The 27138-nt window shown below is 40.0% G+C and overlaps 1 protein-coding gene across 5 annotated transcripts in view; it reads left to right on the plus strand.

The window, feature by feature from the left end:
* Nucleotides 1-27138, plus strand: part of MYLK (myosin light chain kinase) — a 225871-nt gene that overhangs the window by 105676 nt on the left and 93057 nt on the right. For 3 of the 5 annotated variants that reach the window (XM_072873959.1, XM_072873957.1, XM_072873955.1), the window contains 5 exons: nt 1655-1691; nt 3617-4191; nt 7597-7800; nt 8966-9100; nt 14401-14553. In XM_072873959.1, the coding sequence (XP_072730060.1) occupies nt 1655-1691; nt 3617-4191; nt 7597-7800; nt 8966-9100; nt 14401-14553 (1104 nt within the window). Of the gene's footprint in view, nt 1-1654; nt 1692-3616; nt 4192-7596; nt 7801-8965; nt 9101-14400; nt 14554-19850; nt 19963-27138 lie in introns of those variants that run through there. The other 2 variants (XM_072873956.1, XM_072873960.1) reach the window with 2 other exon arrangements.

Consider the following 27138-nt stretch of genomic DNA (forward strand, 5'->3'; position numbering starts at 1 on the left):
CTCTGAATAATGCTAGCATTCTTTCTTGGATTAGTACAGGTCAGTAAAAAGGGCACTCTCTTGCAATGTACTTGACTAATCAGATGATTCCACTTACCTAACCACAATATATAATACCTAATTCTTTCATTATCAATTAAATCAGGTCATAGGAGTTGCTGCAAGATGCTAGCAGACAATCAAGTGGCTCAGAATTACTACATTTTCTTTTAAATCCATGCAGTCTCATATATAGATAATCTTGTTCCAAGAGCTACATTTTTTTCCCCAAGTTCCCGTAGTGGAGAGGGAGGGGGAAAATGTTCTTTTAATTGACAGGGCTGCAGGGCATTTTCTTGTCTGCAAGCAATAGTTATTCAGCTTCCTCTTCTGCATTTATCCAGTCTCTTTTCAGCTTTAATTTTTATGTGAAGAATTTCTATTACTGTTTATTGAAAGGTTTATTGTAGTGAGGTCAATGGGCTATTTCCCTCTCTCACTGCAACTTTTGTGTGTGTATAAATAGATTCTTTTGGTCACTCTGAATGGTGCGGCAAGTCCAAGCATTTAGATGTGGATTTTTGCTTGCAAAACACAGTGGAAATCAGGGTATCATCCATCACATGTTTTTGTCTTTTCCCTGAGGCAGAGATTCTGAAAGCATTTTTATGGAGTATTTGTTGATGACTTGCAAAATTCATTATCTTGCAAATTCATTATTACATGTCTGTCTACTGTAGTCTCTAGTCTCACAGCTGACAACAACGTAGATGCAACTTTGATCTGACCAGGAGAAAACAAGCTACATCCTGTAGTGTTAACTAGGGAAAAATGGAGGGCTGTGGTTGGTACTTGATCCAGAGTGGCATTTCTCTCCTCCCAACTATTTATTATCTCATGCTGCCCCCAAGAGAAACAAATACTGCCAAGGTTTGGAAGAATGCACGGAGGATTACATACATATGAACTAAAAGACTGACTATGGGCAAATATGTGCTTAGTTATATCAGTGCAGCTGATGAGGTACCTTGGCAAATCGATATAGCTCAGCCACGTTCCCAGATTTCCTGGTGGTGTTGCAAAGTGAAGAAATGTGATATATTAGCTTTTGTGTTATTCATGTTAAACACGATAATATTTGCTACATAGCAAATGAGTTGGTAAAAGTTTACACAGGGGCTCAGGTTTTGGGAGTCTTTACTACTGTTAATTTGTTTTTGTGTTTTAGCCAGAGGACAGCTGCAGTTTCACTGTGGGCATGCTCAGGTGTAGTACTGATGGTCTGTCTTTCTCCACTTCTACAAGCTCTGGGGAGTTCCCATAAGATTTGATGAGCTGCCTCCCAGTTGGAATATCTTCCTTACATCTCTCCCCTAACAAGGAGCCTTTGAGGCTCACAGAACTCTTAGTTCTCAAGGGACTTGAGAACTTAGTTGACCCAGAAATGTCTCAAAATGGACCAAGACCTCTTTCTTTGTGTTTGAGCTGAGCAGCTTGATGTTGTCTATTTCAAATTTCAGGTGTGGTGATTGATAGTTAATCTTGACTTCAATGGATTGAAAATGTGAAGACTGAAGGTTCTTAAGTATATTCTTTGCTTAAAATCTTTCAAATGTATGGAATTGTGTACAGTATTGTATGCATAAGTTACCTGTTTTTTCTTTTTTTATTTCAGGTCCAGATAAGACTGACACATATGCTCAGCCACCATGGTATGTTTTTACTGGAGTACTTTCTCAGAATATTTAATTGCAGTGCACTAGTTTTGACATTTACTGCATGAGCCTTCCTCACAAAGTGATAAATCCTTTTGGGTCAGTGTGTATTTGGAAGTTAGAAAATGTTTACTTGGAATGAGATTCTCTCTTACTGCCAAATTCAGCTGTCCTGGTAGACTCCTATGAAATAGTTGGTGGAACTGGTGGCAACACTATGAAGTACAGAGTTCTGGTCTGGTTTAGGAAAGCAAAATTTAGATGGCTTTCTGCTCACTGTTCCCATGTAGCCAAAGAGTTATATCATCTGAACAAAAACTATGTGAGGAGAAATTATACTCTGTACCAATTGGTCAAACTTCCTTTTTGGAGTCAAAAACCTGCATGCATCTTGTCAGTACTGTGCTGGTTCTTCTTTGCTGTCATAAGCAAAATGTGGTATGGCCATGGTCTTTGCTGTTGTCCGAAAATACATACAAAAGTATGGGTAAAGTAACAAGAAACAAATAAGTTCATATTTTAGGGCTTTATCAAGACTTTTGAAGTTAAATGACTATAATTTAAAAAAAAAAAAATGTAGAATGGCTTTTCTTCATGAATAGGAAATGCAGGAATGAAATGCTCTAAGCTGACTGTGTAAGACACTTCCGTGAAGGCCAGTTGCTTTACAGTCTTCAGGGTGTTTATCTGCCCTCACATGCCCTGGATGGGATTTCAAAATGGCATGTTTACATTGTCCTAACTCCATGTCCACTGCAAAGTGGATCTGAAAATGCTGTGCTACCCTGTTTTTCAGGTCTGTGTGATTTTTAGGAACATACTTTAAAATGAGTTCAGTGTAAATGAAACTGTGCAGCTCTACAACTGGAACTTCCCATGTACTAGGTTCTCCAGAGTAGTTTATCTCTAGAGCCTCTTCCATCATTTATTCACAAAAAAAAGAGATATTTGGGAAAATGTAAAAATCTTACAGTTGTAACTGCAAATCTCATAAGCATTATTTCTCTAGTACATTTAACTCTAGCTGAAGAAAGTACCACAATAAATATCCTGAGTCTCCCTGAGAGCATAAGTCAATGAAGTCAATGGCACTAAGTATAGCAAAACAGAGCTGGGCTAGAAATTACTTCCCGTATTTCAAATATGTTCCAATTCTGCCTTGGAATAATACTTTGGAAGTGTGGGACACGGACACAGTGCTTTACAGGTAATAGCTTAGTGGTCAGGGCAGTCAACTTCAGTGAAGGAAGCTTAGATTCAAGTCCCCAGTTAGTCAGCTACTCTTGTGCCCCCAAAGTACTGAGCAGCAGATCCATCATAATTCTGAGAAACTTCCTAATAAAACATAGCTTATATTGTTACATCCAGTCAATTGATTTTTTTTTGACAACACCCCCTCTCCCTCCCCTAGACTTTAGTCGTTTCCTGATCAGTCCTCTTTTGAAGTCATCTAAATCACAAGACACCATAATTAGAAATAATAAATTCACTGCACAATTTACATTTTCATTTCCCTTTAGGGAAATATTTTACATGGCATTTTGAGCTATAATTATACGTGGCCTTGATTTATTAAAGCATGAAGTAGTGTTGCATCATGGTCATTCCAGGGTCTCACGTAATTGCTCTCTATCTAAAGCAGTGTATGCAAGGTTAGTGTCTGACTCACAAAACATGTTAGAACCTGAGCAGTGGATTTGTATCCAGAAACTCCTCAGCTGAGACAGTGTTTGAGTACTGATCACATTTTATGAAGCTTTTCACTACACCTCTTTCATCCATGTTCTTAATCTGTGTGAAGGAAACTAAAGGCTAATTAGTTCACCTTCTTGCTAAGGGCTTGTACATTTATATCATTGCTGATAATAATAATTAGTCTTTATACAGTGTCATATATCTGTAAACTTATCGTTTTTCTTCAGCATACCATCAAAACCAACAACACTTGCTGTTAAAGCCGTTGAAAATTCAGAATTCAAACAGGCAACCAGCAATGGGATTGCTAAAGACCTGAAATCCAGCAGCACTGAACTCATGGTTGAAACCAAAGACAGGGTGTCAGCAAAGAAAGACACCTTTTACATCGCCAGAGAAGCCAAAGACAGTAAGCAGGGACAGCATGAAGAAGCCAATGCAGTGTCTCTTCAAGAACCTAAAGAAGGAAAAAAGGGATCTCAGGTCTTGCAGAAAACTTCAAGCACCATCACACTACAAGCTGTCAAACTGCAGCCAGAACCAAAGGCAGAACCCCAGGCCACTTTCGCCAGACAGGGTGAAGACAGGAAAAGGGCTGTGCAGCCCCTGATGTCAGCTCAACAAACTCCATCTCTGACAGGGCAAGTCAGTCCAAGGAGTAGAGAAGCAGAAAACAGATGTGGAGCCCGGAAGGCTGTAATGGAGGAGAAGAGGGAGCCTCTGGGAATTCCCCCTCAGTTTGAGAGCCGTCCACAGAGCCTGGAAGCATCAGAAGGCCAGGAGATTAAATTCAAGAGCAAAGGTAAAGGGATGAAAGTTATCAGAGCCCTGGCGTTAGACAGGTTCCCCTTCTGTGTGTGGAAGCAAGGAAGCAATTCCATCTTCATTGCAAGTTGTCCTCCTCCTAAAGCATTTTGGAAATAGATGCAGAATCTCATGCTGTTTCCACAATACTCTTCTCAATGAAATTTTCAAGTTATTCCATACTGTAGTGTCCATCCCTTCTCTCATCTGGGGTTTCCTTAGATGTAATCAATGCCGCTCTTTCTAGGAGGTAGTTGTAGGGCCTCTTATATGAGGGTGCAAGAGAGAATGGATGGTACACCTTCCAGAACTGTAATTAGTTATATTGCCCTTGAGCCAAAAAAAAGATCAGATTAAGAAACTACAAACACGCACTGCATTTCCCTTGCAGCATCTACTTTTACCCCTCATATTTGGTCAACCCAGTGCTGATCTGAGTGTTTCCTAACAGCTGAAATGACAAAGTCAGAATTAAGAGGAAGGTTTAGAGTTTGCTCTGCAGAATTTGACCAGGTTTTAACCTCTCAGAAGAGTAATGAGAGCTGCATTTTGCTGAATCCAGGGAGTAGATTTGGAACACTTCTTTTTTTATTACAATTTTAGTAGAAAATAATTTTGAAGTGTTTTTCTGATATTTTTTTAAAATAACAGTTGCACTTTAAAGTGTTCCCACAAGTGAGAGAGAAATTGGTTTTTTGTGTCTCTGGAGGGAAAAAAAAACACAACAAAACCATGGTAATTTAATTTATTTCTCGATAGTTCTTGCCCCATTGTTGTGGTTTAACTCCAGTTGGCAACTAAGCGCCACACAGCCGCTCGCTCACCCTCCACCCCCTAGCCCCCTGATGGGATGGGGGAGAGAATCGGAGGGGAAAAAAAAGTAAAACCCATGGGCTGAGATAAAGACAGTTTAATAGGACAGCAGAGGAAGAGAAAATAATAATAATGATAAAAGAGTATACAAAACAAGTGATGCACAATGCAATTGCTCACCACCCACTGACTGATGCCCAGGCCGTCCCCGAGCGGCGATCGCTGCTCCCCAGCCAACTCCCCCCAGCTTATATACTGAGCATGACGGCATATGGTATGGAACAGCCCTTTGGCCAGTATGGCTGTGTCCTCTCCCAGCTTCTTGTGCCCCTGGCAGAGCACGGGAAGCTGAAAAGTCCTTGACCAGTGTAAGCACTGCCCAGCAACAACTAAAACATCAGTGTGTTATCAACATTATTCTCATCCTATACCAGCTACTAGGAAGAAAATTAACTCTATCCCAGCCAAAACCAGGACACCCATGAGTAAAGAATACCATTTATATCACAAGCCCAGAGAGTAAGGAGGGGAGAAAATATTCCAAAGATCCTGGCACCTTTTGAATTGTTTATTTTTCAGGTGTGTTAGTACTAAGAACATGGATTGCTTTCCATCAAAGCATCTCAAAAACTTTGCAAGGTTCAACTAATTCATGATCCTGTTTGGTAGGGAAATGTAGTCCCTATTGTAGAGAAACCAAGGAGATAATTCAGTTCTTATTAAAGCCAGTGAATGCCTTTTCATTTGGCTTTGGACCCAAAGCACAAACTCTTATATGCAAAGGCAAGGTGTCTGTGGGGAAGTTACAGTGGAATGTCCCTAATACGCTTTAATAAGGAATCTGAGAAACTCTCTTTCCTGAGAATCCTCTCCGCAAAGGGTGACCAGGGTTGCTTTCACAGCCTCCTCTGCTTGCTGGTTGCAATGGACAATGGAAATACTATTACACCCTTAAGGAGGCTTCTACCTGCCAGGCTGTCAGCTAAGCATGCTTCTGGGTCTGTATGGTTACTACAAAGCATCTGTAGATTCCAATGTGCTTTTTCTCTGCTGAGGAGGAAAGAGAATCTTTTCAGAATAATAACTTCTAGTTTCTAGTGGAGAGAATTCACAGAAAAAGAACATTTCCTGCTTTCTGATGTATGCAATCGACATTCCATTTTTTGCCCCATTTGTGGGTGTAATGGTATTCCCCCTTCCAAATTTTTTATGGATTTGGAGCTATATTTAGGGACTGCTTCTCCCCCCCCCCCCCAAAAAAAAAAGAAGGAATTTCTTGTTGTCCTATTTCTACTCACTTTTGTCAGGTAGGGTTCTGTTTCTAGCTAAGGGTTCCTCTTCTTGATAAGTCACTCCCCTATCCTTCTATGTTCTCCATTCAGAAGGGTTTCCTGCAGTATATCATGTGTCTTTGTTGCAGATATTCCTGCCATCTTTTACCCTCTGTACCTTCTTCCCGGGCTGAGCACTCTTGCTATAATTAAATGGGTAGAGCTGGGAAGGAACGTCAGCAAGGGGGAAGCTGCAGAGGGCCTTGGTTGCTGAAAATAGGTGAAGGATGGGGTGGGTGACCTTTTCTGGCATTCTTTCCTAACCTCTCCTCTTTGCTTATCATAGCAACTGCCCCAAGAAGCCCAGACCTCCCTCAGCACTACTAGGAGCCAAATCTGGTTTTCTAGAGCTCTGACACAGGCAAAGCAGGCAGTGAAGCCACAGCTGTTTTGCTTCTGCTCCCTGAAAGTTTACTGTCCTAGGAAGCTGCCCACTTTGCCTACACCTGGACCCTAGTCTGGGAAAAAAATACCCAGAATCACAGAATGTTTGAGGTTGGAAGGGACCTCTGGAGTTTATCTGGTTCAACACTCCTGCTCATGCAGCGTCACCTAAAGCAGGTTGTCCAGGACTATGTCGAGGTGGCTTTTGAATATCCCCAGGGAGGGAGACTCCGCAACTTCTCTGGGCAACCTGTGCCAGTGCGTAGTAACCCTCACAGTAAAAAAGTGTTTATGTTCAGATCGAACCTCCTGTGTTTCAGTTTGTGCTCATTGCCTCTGGTCCTATCACTGGACACCACTGAAAAGAGCCTGGCTCTGTCTTCTTTACACCCTCCCTTCATATATTTATATACATTGATGAGATCCCCCTTGAGCCTTCTCTTCTCCAGGCTGAACAGTCCCAGAATAAACAACCTCAGTGGTAGGTACCATGGATTGCTAAGTACTGCTGGGTGCTCAGAGAAACTAATTTAGCAGGGTAGGAAGGAATGGCGAGAAATTTGTTTCTTTCTCCTCTGGTATCTCATCGCATTTGTTTTGTCTGTGACTTTTAGATGAATAATTTTCAGATAGAAGTGCTTGGGGTTTTTCAAGTTACCAAATATTTGTTATTTTAAAAGATGGACTGGCCAAGAGGTTTTGGAAGATAAGAAATATCAAACCATCTTTTTGAAGATAGTTTTGTGTATTACTCACTCATTAGGGTCTATATAATAATGCAAGTGTAAATTATACCTACTTTACACTAAAGCAAATAATGGAATTACACTAAGGGGAATATCTATTCATAAAAAGTCAAATACCTGATTTTCTAGTTTCAGGGAAACCAAAACCTGATGTGGAGTGGTTCAAAGAGGGTGAACCTATTGAAGCTGGAGAAGATGTCCAAATATATGAAGAAGATGGAATTCATTGCCTATGGTTAAAGAAAGCCTGCTTGGGGGACAGCGGATCTTATAGCTGTGCAGCTTTCAACCCCAAAGGCCAGACTTCCACCAGCTGGTTGTTAACTGTCAGAAGTAAGTAAGTTCTTGTGAGCCCATCTGCACTTTGAAAACTGTGGCTGGGCTTTTCTAAGCTGTCAGAGGGTGATGACTACAAAATTCCTATTACGACTTCTCAATCCAGCTTAATTCTGATTCTTAGCTCTGTGAATAATGTGGTGTGGGATAGCTGGCAATCAGCATCAGTTTCCCTTCTGACCTTTTGTTTTCATTGTTTGTATAGCTAAAACCATCTCATTGAATGTTTTTTACACAGGGAGGCCTGTTCTCCACTGAGGTTTTCTATTAATGCTTGTATTTAATACAGGTTGCCAAAGATTTTATTGTTGTTGTTCTGCATTCAGTTCTGTTGGAGTTGCTTAGCGTTTCTATTGGACACTGCATATCTGAAATGTTTTGCGAGTACAAACCAATCCTGTGCAGTAAAGCAAATAAGAAGAAAAGTGAAGGAGTGAGAATTGAATTCTGCTAAATTCAAGTACGCTTCCCAGTGACAAATTATTTTGAGCTTGAAGGCACTGTCTTACTGGTCTGGTTGAAAGATTTGTTGGCCTCTTAGCAAATCCTGTCCTCAATTCTAACCTTTTCACCTGGTTTTAGGTTTTGTCCTGGAGCTATGATCATGTTTATGCAACATTTCTCTATTTGCTATGCCCAAGGCTAAACCAGGATGCCCAAGATACTCTCTTTCTGTCTCATGAGAGACCTGTAAACTGCATCTTTAAGTCATCTGCATCTTAAGTCTGTAAACTGCCAGTCAGGGGAAATTTGGGAGAGGGACTGGGAGAAGACAGACAAGAAGAGAGAAGAATTATCCTTCCTGTTCTTTGCGCTGAGCTCTCTGGTAATATGTCGCATACACTTCTAGTGATTGGCTGCAAATGGTGGATTCTGGCATAGAAGACCACCACCTAAGATATAGCTTGAGGGCTGGCAACGCCTGCATTGTAGATTACAGAAGGACCCCTTCTTTATATCAGTCCATTGCTCAAAATGATTTCTATTTCCCAATAAAACAATTCACCATGGTTTTGGGTTTGGTTTTTTTTTTCCTTGTTTGCATGGGATGAATCTGTTAGCCCAGCCATGTCACCTAAGCATACCTAGAAAAAGTCACTAAGTGGTAAAGGTAATTTTTTCAATTTGGGTTAAAGGAACTGTTTTCATCTTGGTTTTAAAGGGCCTAAAGTTCAAGAGGTTGCTCCGTGCTTTTCCAGTGTCTTGAAAGGATGCACTGTGAGTGAAGGGCAAGACTTTGTGCTGCAGTGCTGTGTAGGAGGCGTACCTGTGCCTCAGATCACATGGCTTCTCAATGGTAAGAAATCCCCTGGTCTGCAACACATGCATGCACGCACTTACAGTCTCAAATGCCACTCTGATCAGTACATAGCAAGGCTGTGAATTCTGCACAAAGCACTCTAAATCACCGTACCATAATCCACTAGACTCTGAAGAAAATCAGTTTATATGCACATAATATGCACGAAGGGTGGTTTTCTTGAGCAGTTTTCTGTCTTACTGCAGTTTTCCAGTATGCCCAGCAGGGGACTCTGGTGACAAGATGGTACGCGGATGGGTTTCCTGGGTTTTGTTAAACACAGCTTTTCACCACGCTGCAACAAAGCCTGTGTTGCTACTGTATGCTGAATCCTGTGCTACCCCCGCTCCTTTGGCACTAGCCTCTGTTCTGAGAGTAACGGGTTGGCATCATGATCCTGCAGGGGTAAGAAGTTCTAAGCAAAATGGGTGCAGTATATCACTCTTTACGGTAGGAAGGAAACCCATACCCGATTCCACTCTTCCATCAGCTGGGCAGGTCATAATCGGTATTAGCAGCTATGTCCCCAAGATCTTAAAATCACAGCTTTTCTGATTGCTTCTCTACTAGAAATATATCCCTTGAGATTCTAACGCTTGCCCAAAGCTGACTAAAAAAAAGGATAAGTACAATATTTCTTGCTTTTATCAGACTGTATAATCTCCTACCCTGCCCTGATAACACAAGCGAACAAGACTCTCACAGGCTATCTATCTTTGTGCGTATGTGTGTGTGTGTGATTTAAAGACAAAGAATAGCCTGCTTCGCCATAAAGATGTTTCCTCCAGGATTGTTTTAAAAGTAATTATTTGCATATGATCTCTGTTTTTCTTTAGCTATTCAGAGTAAATGGAATAACTGAAAAAGGCCAAGGGTACCCTCTGCTCATAAAGGGTTCCCTTAGTCATTGAATGATATAGTTATACCTAGATGTCTTCCACATACTGAGCATCTTCCTGTCTCAAATGATTTTCTGTGTTACAGTTCATCAGGCACAGATACAGCGTCTCCTTTGATGTAACCATGTTCTGCTTTGCTAACCAGAAAACCATTGTCTCCTCAAAAATACAGCCTAGAGATCAATAAGCACCATATTTCTGTAGGCCTCCAGTATGCGCTATGCCCCCCTGCCTATTTTCAGGATGTTTGTTCTGCATTGACCTTTCTTCTCACTAATCTCGGATGAGTCTGCTCCTGTTTAGGTATAACCATATTGCATCCAAGCTTCTAACTGCAATTGGATCAATATCACAAGGAGGGAAAAGCAGGTGGGTTTTTTTCAGGTAGTTGGATTTCAAGCCATTAGGGTTCTGTAAGTGAAAGCCAGTGCATTAACTCTGCTCTTAAATCAAAAGGCAGTGATGAGTCTGAGTAACAGAAGCAGAAGAAACTATCATAATAATAAAAATTAGGGACATCATATATTATTCTAAAGACAAAAGCACACCACTTTCATTCCAGACTCCTAAAACATACCACTATAGTTTAATGCTTTTCTGTCTTGCATCTGATTATGATACATAACTGTTTATATACCATTTTGATACAGACTTGAACAGATTATAAACAGTAGTTTAATGCTCATAATTCCATGTACACTCCTACGGTCATTATTTTACCTAAGAATCAAATTGGCTCTTGTGATATCAATTTGAATGCAAACATTTCCTTCCTGTCTACCAGCTAGCTAGATACTACAAACTTCTCATATTTATAACCATTATCAAATAAAGGAGAAAGTTGTGTTTCTGGTCCTGAAATATTACTCCAAGCAGACATAACAATGCTTTTGGCAAAATGACATGATGGAGTCTTTCATGAACTGGCCATATGAAGAAAACAGTATATTCACAATATAGAATTTGAGGCAGGTAGACAAATTTTGTTTTAAAAAAAGGTGTGTTACAATCTGCTGTCCATGCTTGGAATATAAAGCTTTTTACATTCACAGCCAGTAGGCTGTGGCAGAGAAAAAAGCAATCAGCTGAGAGCAATCACACTACTGTTCAAAATATAGCACTTTTACAGAACTCCATAGAAATAAAAATCATATGGGACAGGATGTGTAAAGTTCACAAGAAAATATCAAATGCAAATTCTCTTCCAAGCATGACAATGATAACAAACTAGGATTAATTTTTGAAAGGAATAATGAGAAAAGTATGTATATCTCGGTAAAATAATGAATGTAAAGACCAAGTTATCAAATCATAAGAAACATGAACAGAAGGCTGCTTTGAGAAACAAATAAAAAATAGGAAAAAAGCAGAACGGTCTCACTCTTAGGCTGGCCAGCCCTTGATACTGAACAGCCTGTATGCTGTCCAGTCTGCCTTCCCACAATCTCCGAGGAATCCACACCACCTGAGAACCAAAAGACTTGCAATAACTTCTCACACAATGTTACATACAAGTACAACTTTAGATACTGAGCATTTTACCAGCTGTGACTACATACGAATTTAAAACATTTTCCAAGCCATTATATAGATTGACCTCTCTTTCAGGTTAACCAAGACAAAAAATAGATGATGTATGCTGTGCATTGTCTAGAATTACTTCTTAGCATCTGTGAGGATGAGTAGCTTTTCCACATTCATAGAGACTGCACAAATAAGAGCTACCTGACTGGACTATGGATTTTATTCGAGCTCTTACTCTTCTCTGCAACTCTACCATCTTCAGTTTCGTTCTTACATTTTTTCCCTATTTTAATTATTTAAAGCTTTTTTCCAACTTTTTCAGGATGGTTCTTTTGTCCTGTTGTTCTCACTCTGCCTTTTATTTTAAGTTTCTTTCTGCATTTTCACTGATTTACTGGCAAATTCCCTGAAAGTAAACTTCTTGTGTTTTAGTTGTGGCCTCACCAAAGCCTTATAAATAACTTTTTACACGTGACAATACTTCAGTATGTAACTCCAATTTACTTTAGCTTCTTTAAATACTTTATTGGTAACTTCTTTTTAAATTGCAGGAATAAGGCCTATATGACTGTATTTTAAATATCTTCCTTTTCATATTGCTTTCCATGTCTTGGTTTTTTTTTTTCCCTAAGTTGAATTGAACCTCTTTCTGCTGAATTTAAAAACAGTATGACCATGACTTTAGCATAACAGTTCTCTGAGTGTTGTTTGGTTTTAGGATAGCTTTCTGATCTGTCCAGAAAGCTTTTAATAAATGGGCCAGGGGAAAATTTCCTTTCTTCTGGCACAACATGCCAGCAGAAAGGTATTTTTTGTTATTGTTCCTTCTGCCAAGCTGTCATGGAGATTTGACTGTTCTGCCTCTGGAGAAGGGAACATTTCACTACTGGGAGAGTTGTTTTTATTAGATCAAAATATAAGTACAGTGGACATAATTTGGAATCTTGCTGCAGGTTATTCCTCAGGGCTGATATACTTACGTTTGATTTCTGGGGTCTGATGAAAAGGCGATTCTGAAGTGAATTCACTATTCTGTGAATAGTCCTAAAAATAGTCACAGTTTTGTTGGGAGCTGGAGTGAAAAAGAGGATGCCCTCACAAAATTTGAGGACACGGTGAAGGAGACCACATTTCTTTTTCCACATAGAGCACTTACCCTATTCATTTGCTTATTTACAACAGAAATAAAAAGGCAATGTTCTGGTTTTGATGATGCAGCTTTTAACCTGAGTGTATTTCTGATAGGGTTATCATCAGAGCATCATTAGGCACCATTAATAGTTTCAATGTCAGAATCCCAGACGGGATCCCTGTCTGGTTAGATACTCTACAGTCAGACCAGGAAGGCAGTCCAGTGCCCCATGTCCTCTTACAGAAGGCTTTGTCTGCTTGAGCTTTAGCTCTGCATTTACATATTTGAACATAATGTTTTTCCCACATGCAAAAAATACGTGATTGGACCTAATAGTTACAACAGTCTGTGTGTAACTGAGTGAAAGGGAGCTCAAAGGAACTGGTAATAAGAACGTGACCTGTGAAGAAGGTGGAGAGAGTTTATTCTAGAATTGGAGTCTTCTGGGCCGTTGATTAAATGTTCACCCCAGTTTTTCATGCGGTAGAAAATTTGCTAACTTAACAAAGAGGTGAGTTATAAGACAAGTAAAGGAACAAGATCATCTACCACATTTTATAATATATGTACGTATTGGATCATGCTGATCTTGGCACATGTTTGTATTTCAGAATGAACCTTTGTATGCAGATAGATAGTGCATAGATAATGACTGCCTTCTGAGTTTGCTAGTGTTGAAAATCAGAGATGAGAGAAAAATCTGTCCCACCACTTATCTTGCTCATAGTGCAGAGCTGGTTGTTAGAAGCCCCAGAGCTTTTGTCCTAATCTTTTAAAATGATTTTGGCAATGAAATCAATTTTGATCTTTCCTTTTGACCATGATTTCCCAAGTGACAGATGTCTGATTCGGTCCTGCACAATTTCTCTGCAGTTTCACCCTCTTCTCTTAGATGACCCTAATTTCTTTTTCCAGCATGATGTTTATGCACAGATATCAGGCCCTCTTAAACATTGCATACACTGGGAAAGCAACCAATGATGAGTCAGTAGTGGAAACTATTTAATATTGGGAAAACAGATTGCAGAAGCATTTCAGAAAGTAAGGCTGAGATTGTTCCTGAAACAATAGCAAGGCAACTTTAACCAGTCTACATTAAAATTTAACCACATTCCAAACCAATTCAAGGAACCATTTTCTTAAAATGAACTACTTTAATAGTCACATCACTACAGATCAGACTGTACCTATCTGTTACCAGACTGTATATACCGTAGTGTAGATTGGCTGCTTGTGTAAATCAGCCTCTTGGCTCCATCGTAGATTTTGCTGTCTCTCTTGGAATGTCTTCCACTACGAAGTACTTCATGGAGGACTTCAAGTGCTTCTCCATGCCCAACAGCTTTTGCACATCTAGACAATCACGCTAATATCTAATTTCAGGCAAAGTACAAGATGGACACAATGTCTGAAGCAAACACGCAAGACATTTCTTTTCCTATCCACCTGAAAGAGAATCTATTCAAAATACAAAGATAAACCTTTCTCCTCTTGCTGCTATTCAAGGTAGCACCCAGTGAACCTAATGGCAAGATTCATCTGACAACCATATTCTGCTTTGTGCTTGGATGCTGCTGTTTGTAGTCACTAGAGAGCAGTGGCTGTGCACCAGAGAGTGGGATTTGGCTCTGCACTTTAATATCCTCGCTGGTGTTAGGCATCCAGATTTCACTGAAAACAAGAAGTGCTTTTGAAACTTGTGGCTGATGTATTAAGACAATTCTCTTCCTTTCTGTCTGCAGACCAGCCAATTCAGTATGCCCATTCCACTTTTGAAGACGGAATTGCAACATTGACTGTCCAAGATGCCCTACCAGAAGATGATGGCATTTATACCTGTCTGGCTGAAAACACCACAGGACAGGCATCTTGCAGTGCTCAGGTCACAGTCAAAGGTGAATGTCTCAGCCTGCTGTAATTACTGCAATGATATCAGCTATAATCTTTTTTTAAAAAAATCTTGGATCCTTAACAGGGGTGGTTGTAAGTGGAGTCCATGTTTTTTCTAAGCTGTTGTCAGCTGGGTACCTTTTCTCCCCCTTGGAAGTGTGTGCAACTTAAGTGCTTAAGGACTGTGAGATGTAAAGTAATATGCATGTTTCAGAAAAAGGTATTAATGCTCTGACCTTACCAAGAAGGGCTTAGTGTGGTACAGAGCAGTGAGGCTAAGTTTTGGAAGAGGTGTACCACTGTCGGAAAGGACTGTTGCTGCTGAAAGAAAAATAAGTGCAGTATCACCAGTATCACCCATCAGGCAGAGAGTGTTATGGTGAGGAGGCAGATACTACCCCTTTCTCTTGAAAGGCAGAGCACAGAGATCAGTGCCAGGGACTGCAATTATGATAGCAAATGCCAATATTATTGTTCTGCTACCATGATTTATCAGAGGTAATTCTGAAGAGGTATTTATCAGCTAATTGGGAGGAGTATATCTCTAAATAAGCAGAATTTTGGTAGTGAAAGTACTAGAAGAACATTGTAGTAAGCAATTGAGGTGACCCGTTGTCTCTGAAATCTGAGAGCACCCTCTTTGCAAATATCAGTAATTTGGTACCCTCAATGCTGATTTGACACAGCTGATTTGTCCATGAAAGCCATAATTCTGCATTAGGATCTGAACACAGTCTAAAAGACCAGAGATCGCAATGAAGACAAGAGATGACAGAATCCTATGGATAAATTGAACAGTGAGGTAGTATCAATCAGTATTATGGTCTTTATTCTTATAATCTCACCTGGCATCAGTTTATACAGGTGTTTAATTTTATGGCCGGGACATGATCAGCCCCCTCCTTCAGACTCCCCCTCCTTCTACAGTCAAGCCTGTATTTGGTATTTGTCATCTGCAAATGATTTTTTCCCAAAGTTATAATAGTTTGGCACTGCCTGTCCAACAGACTGCTGAGTGACAGCTGCCAAGGGAACTATTCAGTTTGTCTATGACCACATAATACCTGCCCCAAATTTGTACACGCAGGACAAATTGGTGGGAAATGTACCCTGATCCCTGGGATCCCAAGATCTGTCTTCGTTTGCCAATGTTCTATGGTGTTTTCTACAGCACTTCAGTGATATGCCTGCCCCTATTCTGTCTGTATGAATCCACTTAAAACCCTAGACAAGCTTAAAATGAAAGCAAAGTAATTCTGGTAAACCTATGTGTTAATTTCTTGATTACCAAATTGGAAATGCAGTCATCCCCTTCCTGTCCTCCCCCTCCCCCCCTGAAAAAAGACACAAAGGAGGAAAACGTTGATTTAAAATAAGCCTGAAACTAATCTGTTCTCAAAGCTGTCATTTATAATTTCTCTGAAGTATTTCATCTGCATTAGCTAAGGGCCAATCAAGAGCACTCCACCCCAAGGGAGCTGTCTTTGACATGGGACCTGCTGATTCTTCGCTGGGACACAGAAACAAAAAAGACAGCCCCTCTCTTACTAACCATTTCTGAGTTATTTTAGGGTTGACATACAATGCTAATGTGGGAGCAATAGTGACCTAGCCTTCCCCTAGGCTTCTGTACTCTGCTGAGCTATTTCAGGCTACGTAGTTGCTGTTGCACTGAGTTGGATTGCTCCTGTACTTTAGCTGGTCTGGGGCTAGAAAGCTGCATTGCCACTATTATGGGGAGTTAGTTCCTCTGTTTTGCATCCCATTCTATTTTCTGGGAGTCATGGAGCGTGGGGGGAAGAACAACAGCAGAATTAAGAACATGCATGACAGGCTGTAAAGCCACATGTTCAACATTTTTACAGCTTTAGCTGTCCCCTCCTCTTCCTCCCTAGAACTCATTATGTCCCTGTTGCCATGAGGATTACAGTAACTTTCCCCAAGACTCAGATCAATGTGGATTTGCCTGCCAAAAATAGTACCAAATTTAAAATCGTGATTTCCAAATCTCTTATCTGTTCATATATTTTTTCCATCAGACCCTCTAGCAAATGCTTATTGGCATTAGAGTTCTCTGAGACTCTGAATGCTGCTGCTAAGGCTTCTCTAAATGTGCAGCTTTTGCAGACAAATTCCAGCAGGAAACCAGTGTATGTGCAGAAAGAGAGAAAACTTCAAAAATCCTCTCCTGACCAGACACTGATTTTTGGAATAAAGTCTGTAAAAAGTGTTTCTGAATTGTAACCCATCTGTCTCCAGTTCCTTTTTGTCCCCAAGATGATTTAAGGTTTTCAGGTTTCATGCAGTGCTCAGTTTGTTCATTCATCGCTAGAGAAATATTTTGCTTTTGTATGTATTTAATCTAAGAAGGAATGGATGTTCTTGGCATATCATCGGTATCAGACCAGTGTCAGAATTCAGCTTTTCCTTAACTTGCTACTGTGGTCCTTGGACACATCTCTGAGTCTGCCTGGGTCTACGTTTCACTTCATACTGCCATTTTTGGCTTTGCTATTCTAACGCAGCAAGGGTCTCAAGGAGCGGCATATCTGCTGTGATCATTGGGGAAACTACCTGGAGTGAACTGCCTGTCTTAATAGAAAAACTCAATTTTATTTTTCAAAGGCAAAAAGCTCTACCTTCTAAATTAAATTACGCTCACAGATAACTCAGAAAAGTCCCATACCGGCAGCAAGGATAGTCAGTGACAAACTGTTCAAAGGAAAAAAAAAAACAACCACAACATAAGCCTCATGTTTGAATTATAGCACAAGATGATACTTAAACCTGCTAGTAGATTACAGGTGTTATCTGGACACATATTATGTTTTCTGATCATCTTTTGTATTCTTTGTCCTTTAGAAGATCTGTTGCTTTGTTTTTGTCAAAGGAAATTTCCTTTTGTGGGATTATTGTAGGAAACAACACTTTAAAGGCCTTTTGCCCCATAAGGGCCTACTGCTCCAAGTCCTGTTAAATGCAAGGCGGGGATTTTTTCCAGTACTTTTAGTATGCTTCGCATTGGGCCGTGGATAACTAGCTAGGCTTATTGTGGCATAGCATTCCTTCTAAGTCATCAGTCTCAGATTCATTTATGGTTGTCTTTTGCTTCCTTATTATTAAGCAGGATAGATTCTGCCTAGCACTGAGCAACCTCAGTCCTTCCTTGGTTTTGTATGAAAAATGCTGAAGGTACTTAGCTGCTTGTAGGAGGCTTTTGGCACTGTGTCAAAAAAGTCCCACACTTTGTATGAATGGGGCATAAGAAATGCAATGCTCTTAAAAAATTCAAACTAATCAGTCTTCTGCTTATTTAAGACAATAAAATATCTTCAGATCACTTAAGTAAGTGATCTGAAGGCCGAGTAATTGGGATAGATCCATTAGGTAGTCTGTGGAGAAACTAAGTTAATCAAGGTGAAGCTAATTTTGGCCTTGTAAAAGACTAAGTAGACTAAATTGAATCCTGACAGCCATCTTCCCTGTGACAGTGATTTCTTACAGCTGAAATACAGGTAGAGATGAACTACAGAGAATGAGCAGCACTTCTTTGAAAAAACAGCCTAACAAATGTCTTCACCATGAGAACTTTTTCTAACTGAAATCTCCAGTTAGTGGGGTGCACTGGATAAAATGCTAGATTAATTAGTCTAATGCAAGAAAACCTGAGAGGTGAGAAACATGCTCCAGGTTACTCAAACATTCAATGATAGACGTTCCTGGAATGGTACCATTTGCTGCTCTGCAAATGTTAGAATTTTTTTCCTTTAAACTTCCACATCATTTTCTACACACAGGAAAATCAGAATTTGGAAGGCTTTCGGGCTGATGCACAAATATTTTTTAGAAGTTTTTAAACAATGTGTGCATGACTGAGTTGTTTCTCTTATTGTATGTGCAAACTAGGCAATTGGGTTGATGTTCCCATTTAATATTGCAATTTTCTTGTTGTTTTGTGATATGAAAATAAGTATACAAGCCATTTCTTAAATACACCAGGCATCCCATTTAAAAAAAAAAAAACAGCTCCTTAACAGGGATATGCAGGGTACATTCAGGTCACCTGAAATATACCGTGATTATATACTGATGGTGATTGTAGATACTGAAGTTGAATACTAATATTAAATAGCTTTTTATCAGGGTGGCTGAACATTTTAATCAGTCTTTTATGAATCGGAAACTGAGGTGAGGAGAAGTTAATCAACTGTGGATGCACCTATAGTGAGTCAGTGTTAGTGCTTTGCTGTAGCTGTGACTATCAGAGTGTGTAGGCAAGACAACTAGTGGGAACAACTGGTACAGCCAGAAGGTAAGGCTGGCTCCCAGGCATAGTAACTGTTCTTCAGGTCTGCCTCATACCTGGGATAAGCCTTCTGATGTGTGCTTGTCTCTGTCAGTTAACTAATCACTGACAAGGAATTATAGGTCAGATCCACCTGTAGAAAAGATGTTTCAAAGGGATATTTAACCACCTGACATTCACACCAATACCTGGGTGTACTACACAAGAGTACAGGCTGGAGGGAGAGTGGGAATAGGGATGGGACATATGATGGGCTCAATCTACCGTTGTGCCAAACCAAATTAATACTGTGTGTAGGAAGCTGTTGTTCTTCTGCAAACGGACTCTGCAAGTAAGAGAGGCAGTTAATTGCTTTTTCCAGCTTTCTCTAGGTATGGTATCAAGCTGGAGTGCTTGTTACATGAGGGCTGACTCCTAGGAGAATGTCCTTCTCTCTTGCAGTTCTGCAGTAGATTACAAACAAAATATCTGACCCACTGCAGGCTCCTTGAGAGTTCTCCAGCCCCCTCCCACCAGGCAGCAGCATCACTGATTGATTTAAAGAGGGAGGGCACGAAGCATGGGTAGTGATAGCAGCAGCACAGGCTTGCAGCCAGGGTACTTTTGTGGGCTCTAATGCTCTGCAGCCACCCATTTTGCTGATGCTTGTCTTCTGCACACTGCTCTTTTGAATCGAGGCCTGATACTGCCTCCCTCGGTGAGCAAACACTGTTCAGCAAATACTGCTGCTCCTACTCATTGGCTCTTGACGTCATTTCTCCCTCCCTGGCAGCAGTGCACTTTCCTGACTTCACATCTGTTCCCCTTTCTCCCCCACCACTTTCTGTTCATACCTTTTTTTTTTTTTTAGTGCAGCCTCCCCAGCGTAAGTGTTAGCTATGTTGGGAAACCTGTAGCCCTTACAATCCGATTACTGTAGTCATTCATTGATCATTGGACGAGCAGATTAGAGTCACCTGAAAGCCTGTCAGAGTCCCTGCTGCAACCAGTTTATCAGAGCAGTGAAGGGAGATGCTTTCTGGAAAACCAGTTCATTTTGTTCCTGTCACTCTTCCATCTGGTGTGAGTGGGACCATAAAATATAACCAGGTGGAAGAAAGGCTTTCAGGTAGGAGTCTTTTCTTCCAGTCATGAGAGATGCTGTCTTTAGGTTGTGGGTTGGTTTTCTTCCTATTTCAGAATGACCTCTCTTAGACATTAATCTTTTAAAGAAGGTTATCACTGCAATAAGCAGCCTCTCTGTGAAGACTTAATTGAGAGGCTACAGCTTTGTTTCTCTGAGATATATATTTCTGCCTAAGGTAAATGAAGTATGATGTCTTACTTGCCTACAGTGATGAAATATTTGTGGCAGCTTTTCAAAGTCACTGTTTATTTGAAAGCATTTTGCTGTATTTCAAGCATAACATAAATATAAAGGACTATAGAAGACTTTCCAAAATATACAAGTCTAGTCTTGTTAAATGTCCAAAAGACATTCCAGACCAGTATCCTGGTGGAACCACTTGGCTATGTAAGAATTGGTTTCAGGGCACTAAGTGAAAGGGAGGGGGTTTTTTGTTACTGTATTGAAAGGTCAGAGGTAAGCTGTCATGAGCATCAAAGAAACTCTGTTCCAGTGTTTTCAAGAGCGTCCCAAAGTTCTCAGTCCAGCACTCTGTATGGGCCACTAACAGCTGTAATCCTTGTAAGACTAAGCTTTTTTTTTTTTTTTAAATTGCCTTCTTTCAGCACCTCAGGACCAAACCTGAAACACAATGCTGGCTAGAGACCAAAAATGAAGGACAAAAGCAAAATGTGTGGAAGCTTTTAATGATATAGGATTTGTGCCATCAATATAAACAATGTTCTCTAAAGACAGCTTCTTGACATAAATCATTTCCAGTAAAAGGGGAACCAAATTTGGATGCAAATGAGGGATGAGTGCTTGCAGAATGAGCAAAAGTTAAATGGCAGGAATTGCATTAATACTTCTTATAAATGAAAAACAAAGACTAGATGCTGACAGAAAAAATGTTTAATTTGAAAAGAAAAGAAAAAAAACCCCACCCCTACATCTGATGGTCTTCTCAACTGTGAAGTGATCACATTCTGTGAGCATTAAGCTATTATGTACCAGAATGACAGAAAACAGATGATTATTATAACAGTCTTGGGAATGGCCCTGCATTGGCCAAGGGGCAAACCATCCCAACTTGGATTGCCAAATTCTATAATGCTCTAAGATTCAGCTGAGAAGTGGAAGTCATCAAAATACATATAAAACTTGTTAACTGAATATATGCCTGAGTAACTTTAAAAGCATGGGTATGATGTTACCCCAAAGAATGTTTCCAAGAGCAGCTGATGTGGATTAGTTCATGGGAACTCAGTCAGCCAGCCATCAAACTATCTCATAGGATTAGCTCAATTTATAAAACTCTCCAGAAATGACTGTTGTGCAGGTAGATTTGAGGTAGGCAAGCTTTAGGATGAGAGGAATTAATCACTGAAAGTCGATTCCAAAGCATCTGAGAGTTGGATGTAGCGTGTGTTTTTCTGGAGGAAAATGAACTTTGTTTCTGACACTAAGCATCATTTCTGTCTGCATTCATTTTCTGGCCTTTTTCCTGCTTTTCTCATGTAGTTATGAATTCAACCAGCTTATGTTACTTTTATGAATTGACTTCCAACCTAGCTTCACTGAGCTTCCTTTCCATGACTACTAGATTAACTTGAATTTATCAAAACACAGTCCTGTTGTGCAAATATTGCTAAACAAATTACAAAGAACAAATGCATATTTTAGTCACTTGTGTACCACCAGTCATGATACATCAGATGGAGTGAGCCACCAGAGAAATTTAGTCTGTAGAATGGTTATGTAACAATTAAAAACCATGACATCACAGGTAAAATGGCTAACTAAGTGCTAGAAGTGACCTGTTTTAACATCTAAGCTTTTCATCTCTAGTGTCTCATACTTAGGCAGAGTGAGAGTTACAAATGGAAGAGCACCTGTAGGATTGAAGTTTGCCTTTAAACTACAAATCAAAAGTGAAATATATCTTTAAGCAAGTTGTATCCCAATGTTAGAATTAAAATTATAGAGGCAGCAAGACAGACTCTAAGGATATCAGTGCCTACTTTTTTCACTTTTTTCAAAGATGATTAGCACTTCTGTTAGTGTGAGTTTTGTCCCTTTCTATTAATTTCTCTTGGATTTGGGAGCTGACATGTTGACAGTATTTAGAAGCCTGTTGAGTACCTTGCATTACCAGCTGATGTAAAACATACACAAACACAAAAATATATATGCTCCAGTGCAAAAATCTCATGGAAGTTTCACTTACAGAAGAAAGATTCTGCATAAGCAGAGGAGCATGGCCAATGCTTACAGAAAAGCAGAGGATGTCAGGGTCTCGCAACTGTTTTGTCATGTGTCAAGAAAATAATAATTTAAAAATGGCTTTTAATCAAAGGACTCAGTGAACTAAAGGGATTGGTTTGAGAGCAGGGTGATGTACATGTTTCTCCTCAGTATAAATATTTTTGTGAATACCATTATTAAAAGTATAGGGAAATGGGAGGACCATGGAGAAGAGTTGTGAGTGTATAAGCAAGGGATACTCAGCACCAGCAGAAAGAGAAGAGCTGTAAAGGTGAGAATTAAAGAATTGCTTTATGAACAAAAGGAAGGTCCAAGTAAGGAAAAGAGGAGATGGGTTTGCCCAAGGGAAGCATCTGTCTCTGAGTTAGGTGACTAAAGAGAAATCTGAAAATTTCAAACACATTAAGGTGGTGTATATATAGCCAAGTAAGGACAGCAAGTTCTTAAAGGTATGTTTCTTCAGTTTAGTCTTACAAATTTAACAGCATGTTGCTTAAGCATCTAACTGGGTTGCAGCATAGAGTCTCTAGGTTAGTATGGCCAACCAAACTGAAAACAAAGCTGAAAAAACAAATACAGGGCCCCCATGCTGAAATTTAGCAGGTCCTGCCTTCTCCTTACTAGTTCTGCAAGTCTATGCAGTTCTCTTGCCCTAAAAGGCAAAAATGTCCACATAAGAGAAGCAACATAACAGAATTTGTTGTATGTACATTTGGGATAGAAAATATATCTAACTAGGCAGATATACCCCTCTAACACCTGCTTTAGCAATTCTTCTTGAGATCTAATTTTGTCAAGCAGTGATACCTCACTTTTAGAAGAATAACGTTTCTATTTTACAGATTGGAAAAATGAGCAATACAAAGATGTCTAAGTGCCTTAATACAGGTTATAGCATGAGTCCTAATGAGGAGGTCATTCCTTTGCAGCAGAGGAAAGGAACAGAGGACAGGAACTCTGTACAGCTGTATACTACTGGAGGTGTTTCCATGCAGCTTCATTTTAGTCAAGCCTTGACTGCTGGGCCACATACACAGACTTTGCCTTTTTTTTTTTTTTTCAGGGTAATGTCTTAGTTTGAGAGATTTTTAATATAAATTTAGCAAGAAAAGACAACTGACCACAAACAATGCCATACTAGAACTACCTTATCTTTTCTGGATTCAATGCCAAACAAGTTGTGCTTTAGAATTCCTTTCTGACACCAAGTTTTATGCAGAAATACAATGTCGCTGTATTTTTTATTTTTTTTTCCTTTATATTAATCTGATTTCAAATGTTTCCTTGTTCTCAAGCTGAGTCTTAGTTGTCTTATTTGAGGGGTTCCTTAAAAGCATTCTTAGTACAGTATCCTTTTGATTACTCACTCAAGGGAGTAAGTAGAACTATTTTAATATTACCACAGGTAACTCTTCTGTTGCCAGTGTGGATTTGCCAGAGGAGGGAAGGGCTGAAGGGGCTGTAACTCTTCATATCAGTGGCATCCTTGGGGACACTTGCGCTTTATGTGACTGCCTGTTCCTGTTGTGCTTCCATCGCATTTCAGCTCATGCACAGCCCAGGTTTTTTTTTTCTAATGGAAGTGGTATCTCTATACATCACGATAGACTACAAATAAGTTAAATTCTACCTGGGCAGCCACAAAAAAAATTGAGACTGTAGATGTGAAGGTTAAATTCTACCTGGACAGCCACACAAAAAATTGAGACTGTAGATGTGAAGGTGAAATTCTGCCTCAGCAGTATGCGCGTTTTCACTGTGGAGCTAACCTGGCTTGATCTAGCATATATGAAGCACCTTTTCTGCAGTTCTCTGTGTCGGACTGGTATCTAATGCTGGGGAATTTGTTAGCAGTGGGCCAGCTGAGCTGCCTTATAAATGCATTTGGTAGGTAATCACGCTCCCAGGCCTTCCATGGAGTTGCTGTCTGTGGCAGTGACAGAAGAGCAATTACTCGATGTAAATAACTTGCAAACAGGGTTAGTCATTAATAATGCAGACTGTCCGGAACGCAAAAGCAAACACCACTTCAGCCGCAAAAACTTCCAGTGAGACTGTCACTGAGGAATTCGGTCTCCTGACTGCAAAGTGATCTGCCGTGAACTCAGCTGGCCACTTTGTATCTCTGGTCCCCTGCACTCTAAATTGAGATTTTTCCTGAGGAGGGGAAGTGGAGAGGGAGGTGCTGATCTCTCCTCCCCGGTATCCAGTGACAGGACACATGGGAATGGTTCAGAGCTGCGCCAGGGCAGGTTTAGACTGGACATTAGGAAGCATTTCTTCACCAAGAGGGTGGTCAAACCCCGGAACAGGCTTCCTAGAGAGGTGGTCGATGCCCCAAGCCTGTCAGTGCTTAAGAGGCATTTGGACAGTGCCCTTAACAACATGCTTTAACTTCTGGTCAGCCCTGAATTGGTCAGGCAGTGGGACTAGGTGATCGTTGTAGGTCCCTTCCAACTGGAGTAGTCTATTCTATTTTGACTGTTTCTCCCAAATCATGATTCTTACTGGTGTAGTCAGCATTTTGATAGTGGGATTTCTGGGGTGGCATCTCTTTCAAATGCTGTGGATTGCAGAACAAACTCAGTAGACAAAACAGAGGTTAAAATGCTGATGACCTGGTGATATCCCATACAAAGGGAAAGACTCGGGAAAGAAGGAGCATACATGGAGCTGCAGCATAGGGCTGGAAGACTAGCCGGCAGTAAAACAAACAGATTGCCAGACTGGGGTAAAGTGGAACTTGACCTCCTTTGTATATCCCTAACCACCCTGACTAGTATAGGCTTAGGGCATTGTCAATCTTGGGTTACCAGTTTTTCTGTGTAATGCAAGGCACAACATCCAGACTATAACTTGGCCTGGCCCTTCAGTGAAAGCATCTCCCAAGGATATTTAAATCTAGCCTTCCATTTACAAAACCAGATTATAACTGCAGAAATAAATGATGGGAGGTAGATGTGTAAAGAACACTGCTAGGCCGTTAAACATCTAGTTCTCATGACCTAAGTTTGCACAATGGCATACCAACCTGAGATCTTTAATAAAGCAGAAATGTCCCTACATGTCTCAAGAACATAGAGGTCTCATTTTTTTTTTTTATGCCAGTATAAATCAAGTTTGGAATTCTTGGAAAATTTGCAGAAAATATTTTGACCATATCACTTCAGGCCTGAGACAGAAAAATACTTTACAGGAAGAAAGACAGATGAGATGAGTGTCCTAATATCAATTTTTTGCCTTATAAAATCTGTTATTTTTTTAGTTGATAGCATTGTTAACATGACATCTGGTAACAGCTGGATTTATTTACATTGAAAATATTTGGAGAGGTGAAACTCTTTTCAAGATCAAGATCTGTGTTTGAACCTGAGTCTTGCTTTAAGAGATTTTAGCAGAATCTGCTGCTTCTCTCTCTGAGCTTACTCACACCGAGGGCTTTTTGAGTTAAGCATTCTCCTCAGCTCAGTTGACTTATTAGCCTCTGAGCCAAAATGATATTTAAACACCATAAATGGTAAATGTTGCTGAGGCAGTCCTTTTGCACAGCTCAGACTAGGCATTATTTGGCAGTTAACCACATGATTCTGGCAAACAGATTCCTCGAGTATAATTAAATCTCTTATAAGACTAAACACTGCAAGTTGTTTGCAGTGTTCTGAACATAAGGCAGCAAACTCTCTATTCTTTGCATGTCCTTGACTTGTAACCAGTCATAACCCTGGTCTTGTGCAGCTGAGTTACAGCCCTGAAGGTGTATATGTGCAGTGCTGTACCTGACCCTGCTTGAGCCAGGGGCTGGACTAGACGATCTCCAGAGGTCCCTTCCGAACTCAGTTATTGTGTGATTCTGTGCAGTATTGAGCATGCTGAAGTCCTGATATTTCAACAGGAGATGTCAGCATTCTGCAGCTCACATTAAAAAGTCTTCAGTACATCTGGGTAGGCAAATGAACAAGAAAATTTACTAGAATAGATGATGTCCATAAAATGTTAACTGTTTTGATCACACAGGCCAGGTAAAACCCAGGTCCAGTCTTTGGAAACCTTCTTAAAGTTTGCACCCTGATCGGGATTTTCTTCTTCACTCCAATTTCAACAGCAAATCTGGGAATGGAAATGCCACAGTGCAGTTATTGATTCTTTTTTTTTCTTCTCTCTGAGTGTATAGATTTATCTATATCTTTTACCTTAGAAAGCAAATAGTTGGTTGCATACATGCAGTTAAACTGGTACATGTGTATTGTACAATTGATTTGTAGTAGGTTAACTGTTCAGTGCAGCATGAATTTTCTTTTACATATACACCTTCAACACAATAACTCACCCTTGCTTATCAATATAAAGATGTTTACAGTTGTGTTCAAGCACCGAGTTCTGATCCAGGTCTAGGTTTTAAAAAATTCAAGTGTATTTTGGCTTAGGCCCACAGCTAAAATCAAGACTCCTCTTGCAATAATTTCCAGTCTGCAGATATGTGGACATTAAATTTATGTAAGAACTCTTTAAATCCTGGATTGAGACAAGTCAAATAATAGGAAAGCATTTTTTATCACCTTAAATTACTATTAATACAGGTTAATATATAAACCGATGTTTGATATGGTAGCTGTAGATGGATTAACTTACTACTGATTACACAAACACAGGAAAACAGAATAAGAAATTAATAGAAATAGTTGTGTATCAGAGGCAATATATCTCTCTTCCCGTTGCCATCCAAATATGCTGAGAATCTGTATTTTTGTAAGAAACTGGAAGAGTTGAAATTCTCCTTAATCTCTGTGGATTTAATGCACTAAGTGGCTTTTTTTAAACATAGATTTGGACGCTTTATTAGAGTGTCTTTCTAATAAAAAAAATGAACCCTTGGGGTAAGGCAGTGCTGTGGGAAAACCCTGTATTACTTTTGCT

Source organism: Ciconia boyciana, chromosome 10, assembly GCF_034638445.1.
Source record: "Ciconia boyciana chromosome 10, ASM3463844v1, whole genome shotgun sequence".
NCBI lineage: Eukaryota > Metazoa > Chordata > Aves > Ciconiiformes > Ciconiidae > Ciconia > Ciconia boyciana.